The 12,283-nt window shown below is 28.2% G+C and overlaps 3 protein-coding genes across 5 annotated transcripts; 2 read left to right on the forward strand and 1 right to left on the reverse strand.

Moving 5' to 3' along the window:
- Positions 1–145: 145 nt before the first annotated feature.
- On the forward strand, positions 146–3,850 carry LOC127284907 (probable cardiolipin synthase (CMP-forming)). Its single transcript, XM_051310625.1, has 4 exons — positions 146–361; positions 669–1,016; positions 3,088–3,345; positions 3,417–3,850. Exons 2-4 carry the CDS (start codon positions 684–686, stop codon positions 3,675–3,677), a joined length of 852 nt encoding a protein of 283 aa, XP_051166582.1. The 5' UTR covers positions 146–361; positions 669–683; the 3' UTR covers positions 3,678–3,850.
- A 967-nt stretch (positions 3,851–4,817) lies between these two features.
- On the forward strand, positions 4,818–9,925 carry LOC127284898 (synaptotagmin-14). 2 transcript variants are annotated; one of them, XM_051310613.1, is made up of 8 exons: positions 4,818–5,089; positions 6,023–6,232; positions 6,714–6,848; positions 6,945–7,036; positions 7,202–7,375; positions 7,514–7,834; positions 7,930–8,283; positions 8,397–9,925. In XM_051310613.1, the coding sequence occupies exons 1-8, from the start codon at positions 5,056–5,058 to the stop codon at positions 8,607–8,609; spliced, it is 1,533 nt and encodes a 510-aa protein (XP_051166570.1). In that variant the 5' UTR covers positions 4,818–5,055; the 3' UTR covers positions 8,610–9,925. The 2 variants fall into 2 exon arrangements, with proteins under 2 accessions (XP_051166570.1, XP_051166572.1); XM_051310615.1 differs by having other exon boundaries at positions 4,820–5,089; positions 6,044–6,232.
- LOC127284910 (pre-mRNA-splicing factor ISY1 homolog) lies at positions 8,727–12,243 on the reverse strand. Of its 2 annotated transcripts, none has more exons than XM_051310629.1 (5): positions 12,082–12,242; positions 11,543–11,565; positions 11,123–11,438; positions 10,654–11,040; positions 8,727–8,778 (listed from the first exon to the last, which is right to left on the reverse strand). In XM_051310629.1, the coding sequence occupies exons 1-4, from the start codon at positions 12,082–12,084 to the stop codon at positions 10,672–10,674; spliced, it is 711 nt and encodes a 236-aa protein (XP_051166586.1). In that variant the 5' UTR covers positions 12,085–12,242; the 3' UTR covers positions 8,727–8,778; positions 10,654–10,671. The 2 variants fall into 2 exon arrangements, with proteins under 2 accessions (XP_051166586.1, XP_051166587.1); XM_051310630.1 differs by lacking the exon at positions 8,727–8,778 and adding an exon at positions 9,207–10,290 and having other exon boundaries at positions 12,082–12,243.
- Positions 12,244–12,283: the final 40 nt, after the last annotated feature.

Here is a 12,283-nt window from a genome sequence, read left to right on the forward strand (position 1 = left end):
AATTATTTTTTTCTAAAGGTCTGCATTTCCGTGAATAAACGTCCTTAAATCATTTGTTCAAGTCACTAGTTTTGGCATGTAAAATTAAACTTTTGTTAATTAATTTTTAAATACTAGATTTGTATTATTATTATTATTATTGTTCAAAGTTCAAACCACCAGTGCAGTGTTTATATAAAATAGTTCAATGTTGAGAGGGAGGCGCTTTAGTCGTAAGCGGTCGATCATGTCTTGCTGGAGAAATTAAAACATTGTTTTTAAAAAAAATATAGTTTTTTTTTTGAATTGTTTTTAAATTTCTTCTTGTATTCATTATGTTTAGTGAAAAATTAAGGTGACCAAAGTTTACTTTAAATATTAAGTGAGTATTATTCGATGTTACAATGAATTCTAACCTCAAAATAATTGTAAATAAAATAAAAAAAAATAATTCACACAAATTTGCGTTTTTAATTTAAAAAAAAAAAATAAAAATTTTTTTTGTCATTGACAATATTTATAATTAATAGTGTTATAAATATTCATTATTCATATACTTGTGTAAACTTAACCTAAAAAAGGGCATTTTTTTCTGCTAAAGAGAAAACCATACAAAATAAATTGGGAATAATTATATAATTTGTTATTGTTTTAAAATTAAAATGACATAAAATAACAATTATTTTTAGATCTATCATTGTAGTATGAATTACTTCATTCTACCAGCATTTAGAAGAAGCTGTAGAGTTTATAATAATAGATATAATTTGGAGAAATGTTTACATCAATTACAAGCGAGACTTTATTATGGAAAATGCGAGAGCAGAAGGAACAATCATCATGTGAATGGAAAAGAACGAATTCCAAGAAGAAAAGTATTAAAAGCAAAAATTTTACGTGATTTTCGTGAAACAAAAGAAAAAGTCGAACTTTATATTGAAAGGGAAAATATATGGACTATTCCAAATTTACTTTGTATAACGAGAATTGTCACATCTCCTTATCTCAGCTATTTAATTGTCTCTCAAGACTATAAGGTAAATTGGGGAATTTTTTTTTTTTTTTTGAATTTCTCACAAATAATTGAAATTTTAAATTGGTTCAGAATTCGTGAAATCAGTACAGAAAATATAAAAAATATTTTTTTTTAAATCGAAATATAGAAAAAACAATTCTATTAGACCACAGAAATGTTTCTACCAAGAGAAAAAAAATTTTCTTTTTTTTTTACAGAAGTTATTGCAAAACGATATTTTTTGTCATTTTTTAAACAAATGCTTGTTTCTCCTAAACGAATGGACCGATTTCAATAAATCAAACGGCTACACAAAGGGGAGGAAATAGACTTCCGTTTAAAATTATAAATTTAAAAAAAGTTAATTTTTGCATAATTTTTTAAAAAATTGTTTATAAACAATTAAATTTTTTTTATGTTCTGCGCCTTTTAAAAATTCGAAAAAAATCCTAAAATACTCTTAAAACTCTAAGGATTCGAAATCCGTTGAGAAAATTTATGTGCAGTTATTATTTTAATAGTAATGATAAAAATTGTGTTGCGCGGCATACAGCATTGTCGAGACGCTCACCCGTATTTTTTGGCGCTCGCGTTTTCAATAAGTCTAATTGAATTTAATAAAAAATTAATAAATAATTTAATAAAAATATAATTATTTACTTATTTAGCAGCGCATCCAGATTTTATTTTCCGATTTTTCGTTTTGTTATTGTTCATGCTATAGTAAATTAAAAAAAAATTAAATATAAAAAAAACCATCTCCTACACCGAGAAAAAAAGAGTTCTTTGATACAATGAAATCAGTTTCTTTGACAAATTTTTCTTTGATACAAAGAAAATTTATTTGTTTCAAAGAAATTATTTTAGATGCAAAAAAAAATCGTTGCAAAGAAAGTTATTTAATTCAAATAAATTTTTCTTTGACCCTATATCAATGTTAGAATTTTTTCGAGTTAATGGACAAATTTCTTTCATTCAAAGAAAATTTGTTTGAATCAAAGAAATTTTCTTTGAATGAAAGAAGCTTTCTTTTGTTTCAAATAAAATTTTATTTTGAATGAAAGAAAACAAGTCAAAGAAACTGGTTTCTTTAAATTATAGAAATCTTTTCTCTGGGTGTAATGCTTGTAATCTTCCTAATATCGAAAAACATTCAACAAAATAACAGCAGTATTTTGTATTTTTTTTTTAATTTTTAGTCTGCATAAAGTGCAAATAATAATAATACGAATTTTTTTTGCATCCTGGATAATTTCTTTGAAACAAATAAATTTTCTTTATATCAAAGAAAAATTTGTCAAAGAAACTAATTTGATTGAATCAAAGAACTCTTTTTTCTCGGTGTAGGAGATGGTTTTTTTATATTTAATTTTTTTTAATTTACTATAGCATGAACAATAAAAAAACGAAAAATCGGAAAATAAAATCTGGATGCGCTGATAAATAAGTAAATAATTATATTTTTATTAAATTATTTATTAATTTTTTATTAAATTCAATTAGACTTATTGAAAACGCGCGCGCCAAAAGATACGGGTGAGCGTCTCGACAATGCTGTATGCCGCGCAACACAATTTTTATCATTACTATTAAAATAATAATTGCACATAAATTTTCTCAACGGATTTCGAATCCTTAGAGTTTTAAGAGTATTTTAGGATTTTTTTCGAATTTTTAAAAGGCGCAGAACATAAAAAGATTTTAATTGTTTATAAACAATTTATGATAAAATTAATTTTTTTTAAATTTATAATTTTAAACGGAAGTCTATTTCCTCTCCTTTGTGTAGCCGTTCGATTTATTGAAATCGGTCCATTCGTTTACGAGAAACAAGCATTTGTTTAAAAAATGACAAAAAAAAAATCATTTTGCAATAACTTCTGTAAAAAAAAATAAATTTTTTTTTCGCTTGGTAGAAACATTTCTGTGGTCTAATAGAACTGTTTTTTCTATATTTCGATTTAAAAAAAATATTTTTTATTTTCTGTGCTGATTTCACGAATTCTGAGCCAATTTGAAAAAAAAAATTGTGCCTTGCATGCGATAAATTATTTTCATACCAGGAAAAATAAGAAGAATGAACTCTGCACTAGGTAGCTTTATGGTTCTTGGGATTCGCTGGTCTCAGTGATTTAGCCGATGGATGGATTGCACGCACCTGGACATCGCAGGCCTCAAAACTTGGCAGTGTTTTGGATCCGGTTGCAGATAAACTCCTCGTTGGATCACTTTTTATTTCCTTAACGTGGGTGAATTTAATTCCAGTTCCATTGACAATGCTCGTCATTGCAAGGGACGTGCTTTTAATAATTGGCACATCATTTCTTCGCTATCGCAGTCTTCCTCCTCCTGTAAGTATTTTCTGAAAATTAAATCATAAAAATATTTCTAATGAATTTTTTTTTTTTTTGTTTCATTTTAGAGAACAGTGGCAAAATATTTTGATCCAACACTTGCAACTGTTCAAATTAAACCACATTGGGTGAGTAAATTAAATACGGGAGTTCAACTTGTATTTGTTGCTGGAACCCTTGCGGCACCTGTTTTTCACTATGTTGATCATCCTCTTTTAAAAAGTCTTTGCTATTTAACGGCAATCACAACAATTACCGGTGGTTTAAGTTATGTTTTTTCAAAAAATAGATATAAAATTTTAAAAAAGAAAGCAACACGTCATTCCTAAACACAACAATAAGCAATGTGTTTGTGAATTTCAAATTAACAAAAACTGTATATTGTATATTAGGAAATATTTACTATTTTTAAACTGTGTACAGAATTTTAGGAATATTGTGTATATATATATATATATAAAAAAAAACATTTTCTTCAAAGTAATTAAATTTTTGAACATTACTTTTTTTGATTATTTCATATTCAAATTTTACTTTCATTTATTCATTTTTTTTAGATAATAGAATTTAATTAAGGAGAGTGGTAAATACATATTAAACTAAAAAATGGTTTTCGCAAACAAAAAAAAAAATTAATTTAAAAATCTTTTTTTCTTCTTTCTCTACAATCGTAATTTTTTTCAAAGTTAAAAATATATTTTTTAAAAATTATAAACAAAAAAATTGTTTTTATATTAAATAATTTTGTAAAAATATTGAATTAATTTTTATTACATTTTTGTTTGTGATAAAAAATCCATTTTTTAGTTTGTACGGTCACCATATTCTCATTAGGAAAATATTCTATCTTTCCGTTGTTGGAAAATCAATTAGTTTCCTACCAATAAGATTTCAAATTTTTACTTATCAGAAATTAAAACAAAAATATCTCATACTCGAGGGTTTTTTGACGATCGCTAATTATAAAATTAAAAATAAATTAAATATGGCATTGCTTATTGAAACTAATTACTCGGTGGGAGTCGTTGACCCTGAAAATATTCATGTTTCCACAGTGTGAAATTTATTTAAATAAAAAAATAAATAAATAAAATATGAAAGAGTATATTTTTATTTACAATAAGAAATCAATACTGTGAGAATCGATAAAAATCGATTTCCTCTTTGGATTTTCAAAATATTGTGTATAAAATTCGAAGGATTAAATTTAAAAATAAATAAATTTCAATTAAAAAGGAAAGTTTCGAACGATAATAAAAAAAAGGTGGAATTAAAAAATAGTTTGCGTTCTCAAGGTTCCTTTTATATAGGAATATATATAGGGGAAGTAGTGAAGTTGGAATTTTCCAGTTTATGAATCAGCAACCCAGTGACTGAGTATTGAGATCCTCTTTTCCACCCCCTCTGCGCCACTTTATAGGGGGGTTGTTTTTTTTTATGAAGGGGTTGAAGGATTGAGGGTCGCGCACGCGTTGTTTCAATTGAGGTGGTGGTGCTGCAGGCGCACGTCTCAAGCAAGCAACAGAGTGCTGTATATCCCCCGCCCACGTATTATTCGGCGTTATAACCACGTTTGTAATCAAACATACCAAAGACCACGGGGACTTCCTGGCCGATTGGATAATGCATCATCAGCCGAATTTTGCTGGTGTCTTCCTTGAAGATTCAAACGACCCAACTCACTTGATCACCCTCTAACGGGCGAGTATGATTCTGGCTGGATCAGACCATTTCATAGCGGGTAAGTCCACTCACTCTCTTTCTCTCTCTCTCTCTCTCTGACACCATCTCCTTGAATAAAATATGTCTTCACCTAATTTCCTGAAACGCAATTAATAAACATTAAATTTCTTTCATTTTTTCTAATTCCCTTTATTGTCAATTTTAATTCTCCCATCTATTGCGCAATTTCAAATAATTTAAAAAAAAACAGATTTTTTTTCAATAATTAAAGTAATTAAGTAATTAAATTTTTATTTCATTAAATTTAATTTTATAGAAAGGTACATGCAAAAATTTATATGAAAAACGAATATTTTAGAAAAGACGAGTTCAAGTTCAGAGGCGATTGAACCTTGAGGAGTAATGAATTTTTTTTTTTAGGTACAATTTGATTTAATATATTGAAAAAGAATTTTCTCAAAAATAGTATAATTTGATTTCTATCAATGTTGTTAATTTGAAAAATAATAATTTTTCTTTTTTATATCAATATATTGTACGTCAGCTCATTCAATATTAATTTGTAAGGGAGGGAATTTCTAGAAGGTTGAGAGATTGCGTCGTAACTTTATTTATTATTTTTTTTTTTTCATCAAAAACTTTCCAAAGTTATACCATGTATAGATTCAACTATGTCAATCGAGTTAATTGATTTAATCACTCATAAATATGAAAATAAAAAGGCAAATTTTCAAATGAGAAAATATTTTTATTTTTAAGCGAATTTTTATTTGAAAAATGTTTTTAAAAAGTAAATTTTTTTTTTGTTCTGATTTTTCGTAAATTAAATTCTTTTTTTAATTACTGTAAATTATTTTTTTACTTTTGTGATTAAAAAAATTCTTGAATATTGATTATGAAAAAAGAATATTAAAAAATTAAAAAATACCCTACTGCGTTTTTTTTTTGTTTTTTAAATAAAGGGAATTTTTTTTTTTGAATTTAAAAGAAGGTTTCGTGCGACCTATTTCAGTGCCAGTAGAAACGACAGCGTTTCTGGGTGCCTGTGCTGGTTTCGTGACTCTTCTGCTGGTTGTGGTTCTGTACTTGTCGCGCAAGTGGTGCTTCATACCGCCCTCGTCAACGATACTCTTTGGCGGTGTCTGCGTGCCACTTTGCGAGTCCAGCAACAGCTCCACGTCCCAGCCAACCAAGAATTTAGGTACGATTCCAGAAACTAAAAAAACAACTAATTAGCAAAAAAAAAACGTACTTAACATTTTAGATGGCTAAAAAAATATATCCCCCAACAAAAATATACTCTTTCTATACAGATCTTTAAAAAAAAAAAAAAATGTCTCCACACACTTTATTTTAGAAAAACTTATTTTTTTATTTCAAAATATAATTTTTAAAATAATTAATTTTGGGTTTTTTTTCTTCATTTTTTTCAATAAAAAATATTTTTTCAATCGTTCTTTTTTAATTTAAAATAAATTGTCTGGAGCGCTATTTGAAAAAATAAAAGATCTGGATAGAATAAGAGTAATAATAAAAATAAATATAACAAAGTTAACTGATAATTTTCCTGTAATGAAACTTATTTTTCTTATTTTTATTCTAGTATTTCTTGTAGAAAAGGTGTTTAGAAAAAGTAGCATTTTTTCTAATTAATAAAACATTAGTTGATTCATTTTCTTTAGGCAAACCTTTTACATTTTCGGATCCGGAGACGAGCTCCGATTCCGAAGAGGACGCACTGCGCAGACTGAATTATCGTTTGCAACATCCACCAGACACACTGACAATTCAAGCAGAAGATGGACCTCCCTTGGGAGGTAAACTGGTTCTTTTTATTTTGTTTAAAGGAAAAAAAGAAAAAAAAAAAAGTAAGAAAAATTGAAAATTATATTTTTTATTACCTGTTACTGTAGATGTTGGGACCACTTCCAGCAGTTGTACCGAAGATCATTCTCCAGATCAAATGGATCCAAATTCCTCATACAATAACAGAGCAGAACGACAGGTATCTAAAGTAGTAAAAGAAAAATTGTCATTTTAACATTATTTAACAAAATAATTTAGATTAATTAGTGCCTGAATTTTTAAAATGAAGAATTTATTTTTTACTCATAACAAAATTAGTGATTTTTGAAAATGATTTTTTTATTCGTTTTTACTTACCTTTCAGTGTGTGGTAGAAGTAGGCGCACCGGGTAATTCTTTAGATATCAGAGAATCTGATTCTCAGATAGAGCACAATGCACTACCTACAAATGACGTGACAACCATTGGAGTTGTTTCCGAGGAAGTTGGTACTTTAGAAGTTGCTTTCCTCTACGATGCTCCAATGAGAGAAATGACTGTAAGTGACAAAAAAAAACAATTTTATTCTTTTTAAATTACAATTATGATAAAAATAAAAATTATTTCATACTATTTAAAAACTTACTTCTTCTTTGGTTCAAAAAAAAAAAATTGTGATTTCCGATTCTTTTGACAGGTTCAAGTTCTTCAAGGTCGAAATTATCCAGCAGGAATAAATGGCAGTCAAGTACGTCTAGTTTTATTGCCCTCGAAAAAACAACGGCGCAAAACACGTGTACGCCAAGGAACATCACCTCAATATATGGAGAGTTTTTTACTTCCTCGTGTTAATCCCGAGGATGTCAATGCAATGGGCGTAAGACTCAGAGTCTATCTCTGGGGTGGAAGAATGAGACGTGAAAGACTTTTGGGCGAAGCACGAGTTTGTTTCGATCAAATAAATCTTCAACTTGAGACCACTTTGTGGCTCAATGTTCAACCACCTCCATCTTCATCGGTAATTATATATAAATTAAAATGAAAAAAAAAAAATAAAATTTACCTTATTAAATAATTATAATAATTTTGCGATTAATGATTGAAAATTTGAAGGTCCACGAGTGGGGAACAACTAGCAGTCTTACTCGAAGTGATTCCACGGGTTCTCAACAATCAGTACAATCCTATGCATCGCCAACAACTCCTCCATACGGAAGTAGCATGAAGGGCGGAAGTGCAGCTGAAATCCTCATAGGTTTAACCTACAATGGTACCACTGGACGCCTTTCTGTTGAGATTATTAAAGGATCTCATTTTCGTGGTGGCGGAGGAAATGATACCAAACCACCTGATACTTACGTTAAACTTTCTTTGGTTGACAGCAATTGTCATGAGATGGCACGGTCAAAAACTTGCCTCAAACGTGCTCAACCCAATCCTCTTTACAAGGAGACGTTCATATTTCAGGTAATTCATAATAATTGAAATCAAATAAATTTGAATTTAATTTTTTATTTTTGTAATAAACAAAAATACTTATCAATTCTAATTTTCTTATGGGGGGCGATGTTTTTTTTCAGGTGCCTCTCTTTCAACTTGGTGATGTGACCCTCTTTCTCTCAGTTTACAATCGTCGACGAGGTAGTATGGGAAAAAAGAGTAAGGAAATGATCGGTTGGTTATGCTTGGGCTTGAACAGCTCCGGTGCCGAAGAATTACAACATTGGAATGATATGCGTGCCTCACGAACACCAACTCAAGTTCAACGTTGGCATTCTCTTCTTCGACCTTGAAATTCAAATCACTCTCCCATCTGGTGACAATTGTTTCAAAAAAAAATCTTTGCACTGAGCTGCAAAGTCCAAAAAGAAGAAAGAAGAAAGCACTTGTTTGACTTAAATTTCCCCGACCTCAGGAAAGTTTCCTTAAAAATCTTGAGTGGATTTTGATAATTCGTACTGCCTGAAAAAAAAAAACAACAACACCGAAGTCAATACAATGTCAGCGCCTATAAAAAAATAAAAAACAAAAAAAAACATTTTATAGCGCAAAAGACAGTTCCAATTTGCAAAGCAAGTTGAGAACTTGTGAGATTTCTTATCAGAGAGTTTCCATGAAGAAAATTTTTTTCATCTCTGAAAATTTTGTCCTCTGAAAAGAAAAAGGATTTTTCAAAAACCTTCGGGTTTTTCTTGTAAGTCCCCCATTTCCCAATCCCACTTTGATACGACAAAAGGCCAGAAATTGATCAATTCAGAGGTGATATGATAAAGCTTATGGTTTACTTTGTGTGCCTTTCATTCCTCGAAATAGAAAAAAAAAAAAAAAAAAATGCTGGAATATTGAACAGTTTGGTTCGAGGATGGATCGACGCAGTTTTGCCTTTTCTGTTTTATTTTTTTTTTTTTCTGAAAAGGCAAAACACGATTTCAATTCAATGACGCACAATAAACTTCGCATTCGCACCTCGTAAATGCAGATGTGATTTTTAGGATTGATTACAATTTATCTATTAGGGCTCTATAGGGTCGATTATAGTTAAATAGCCAGCGATTCCTAAATTTTAATTCAAATTTTTTAATAACCAAACATTTTCATTTTTCCATAATACTAATATAATTTTCAAATTAACTTGAATATGCAAGAAAAAAGGAAAATTTGTTAAAATATAAGAAAATTGTATATACATAAGAATGAATTGAATTAAAAATTTAGGACTCGAGAGCATTTTTTTGATGCCCTTCTATACGTATGCAATTTGTACGTGGATTTTTATTAAATAATCCGCTAAAATCCCACGATTTCAGTAAATAATAATAATACAAAAAAAAAACATAGGCAGAATTATTACACATATTAAGATAATAAAAAAAAAGTACCTTTAGACTCGCATAGCTAAAGAAAAAAAAAAAAAAAACACAAAAAAAAAGAAGCGACTGATAATGTACTCAAAACGGACAAGCGAATGCTGTGACGCGAATCTCATAATCTTTTCAAATCTTAACATTCTCGAACCGAATCTTTTCGATACGTTAACAATTGAAAAACATTCAAATTTTACAATTATTATCGTCGCAAATATTGTTCATTAAAAAAAAAATAATAATAATGAACTGCTTCAAGTCAAAGCGTATTTTATAATTTTCAATGTCACATTTATTTTTTATTTTAATTTTGTGTCACTGAATTTTGATTTTTCAAAAGCACAATATTTTTAATAATTTATTTTTAAAATATAAACCCTCGACAAAATTTTTATTTTAAAAATAAATAATTGATTTTAGAAAAAAAAATAGATTTTATTTTCATGTTGCAATTCGTTTAATCATTAATATTGAACTTTGACATTTTTATCTTAGAAAAATCCTTTTTACATCGAATAATATATCTATTTGTCGAGTTTTTCTCCTAAAGCACCTTTTTCTCCATATTCATTATTTAAATTTTTAAACGTCTACTGCACAAAGTAGTTATCTTAAAAAACAAACAAAAATCAATGTTATTTCGTAATATTACAAAAAAAAAAAAATTCATAAATAACTGTATCTGTGGTGTTTTATAAAAACGTGTACCTCTTCAGTTACAAAAATAAACTTACAAGATAAATAGCATGTGTTTTTGTAATTCTCTCAACACATTTTGCGAGGGATTGACATTTAATATTTTATCATTTCATATCCTTATCAAAAATAATAAATTTAATAATTTAGTCTGATTGAAATAAAATAAAGTCCATTTAGAAATAATGTAAAGAATACTAAACATTTTTTAGTTTAAAATCTATAATCTTATTTTTCAATTATTAATAGTAAATAGTAAATAAAATTTCCAACTTACTAAACTTGAAAGAATTCACTAAAGATATTTTTCTATTAATTCTTGTTTTTTCTTTAATAAAAGAGCCTCCTGCATATCTTGTCGACTTGGTATTTGTTTTTGTGCTGTGGTTTCATCATTCATTTCAACATCTTCCAATTCTTTATCCTTCAATGCAATCCAATCGTCAATTAATTTTTTTCTCGCCTTTTTCTCAATCTTTTCCTCCAATGGAATTAGAATTCCATCATCATCATCACGATAACCATAATAATCGGCGTCAATATCTTTCATTAATTCGGCTCTCGTTTTTCTTGGTGGTGGTGGTGGTTCCTGTTCAAAAAGTTCTCGAACACCTGGCAATTCTTTAGCGGCACCAAAATATTTATAGCCCTTATTTCCTGGAACCTTGGAAAAAAAAGTAGAATATTAATTAACAAAAATCAAAAATTATAAAGAATTTTTCAAAAAATTTTCAAATTATAATTACTTCACGTCCTTCGTGATCCAACATTCGAGGACCAGTACGAGAATAATCGGGACCACCTAATTCTTTAATTTGTGCTTCCCAATGACGTTTTTCTCTTAATAATTTATTAATTTCATCATTAAGATCACGAATACGAAATTCGCCGAGGCCGGCATTTTGAATTTGTGATACTTTTTTGGCAATTTCACGAATTATTTGTGAACGCCATTTTTCACATTTTTTTAAATCTCGACATTCAGATGCCAAAAAGGGACGTCGTTCCTGATCTTTTTTGCCACCTTCGGAACTAGCTGCTCGCCAACGAGCAAGCGTTGTCCTAAAAATTAAAAATTCACGTAATAATTACAAGGAAAACAAAGCTTCCTCCAAGAGGAAATAAAAATTGTTAGATTTATTTTTATTTATTTTTTCTATACTTACATTGCCTTCTCTGCATTTCGAGCCTAAAACGAAAAAAGTAATTAGATTATTTATATATTTTAAATGAAAATGAAATAAAATAACAACAATACCAATTTTATTGTTTTTATATTTTACTATGAGCCGAAAGTTTTGAACGTTCATATGAACGAAATATTTTTTTTAATCTATAAATTATTAAAAATTATGATGACCATGTAAAATAAAACAGTAAATTAAACAATTATTAAATTAATAACATCTTTTTAGATATTTTAAACAATATTTTGTAATAAAATTCGTACTTAAAAAAGTTGCAAAAAAAATTTCGTTCATATGAACGTTCAAAACTTTTGGCTCATTATTTTACTTTAAATCTTAAAAGTGTATAATAAAAAAACATAAATATGAACTTAATGTTAAAATTTAATTTTAATTGTAAACTAGAAATACTGAAAATGTTAAAAAAGTAAACACATTTTAAATTAGGATTTCGAAATTTCACTGTATTGCAAAAAAAGCTTTTTACAGAAAAAAAGAATTAGTGTGTTTGTACTTACCATTTTGATTTATATTATTTTTTCTACCTATTATTTTAATAAAAACCCAGTAAATCCGGTAAATAAACAATAACACTTCGTCGAATGACGTTTTGTTTAGAATTTAAAACACTCCATAATTTAGAGGTTATGTTTTTAAAAAGCCGGTGTTGTGTCTATTTTTGCCGTGTGGTGGCGTTTTTTAAAAGGCGGTAAAATTTAA

Source organism: Leptopilina boulardi, unplaced genomic scaffold (genome assembly GCF_019393585.1).
Source record: "Leptopilina boulardi isolate dan_hultmark-lab unplaced genomic scaffold, ZJU_Lbou_2.1 LbouV2_327, whole genome shotgun sequence".
NCBI lineage: Eukaryota > Metazoa > Arthropoda > Insecta > Hymenoptera > Figitidae > Leptopilina > Leptopilina boulardi.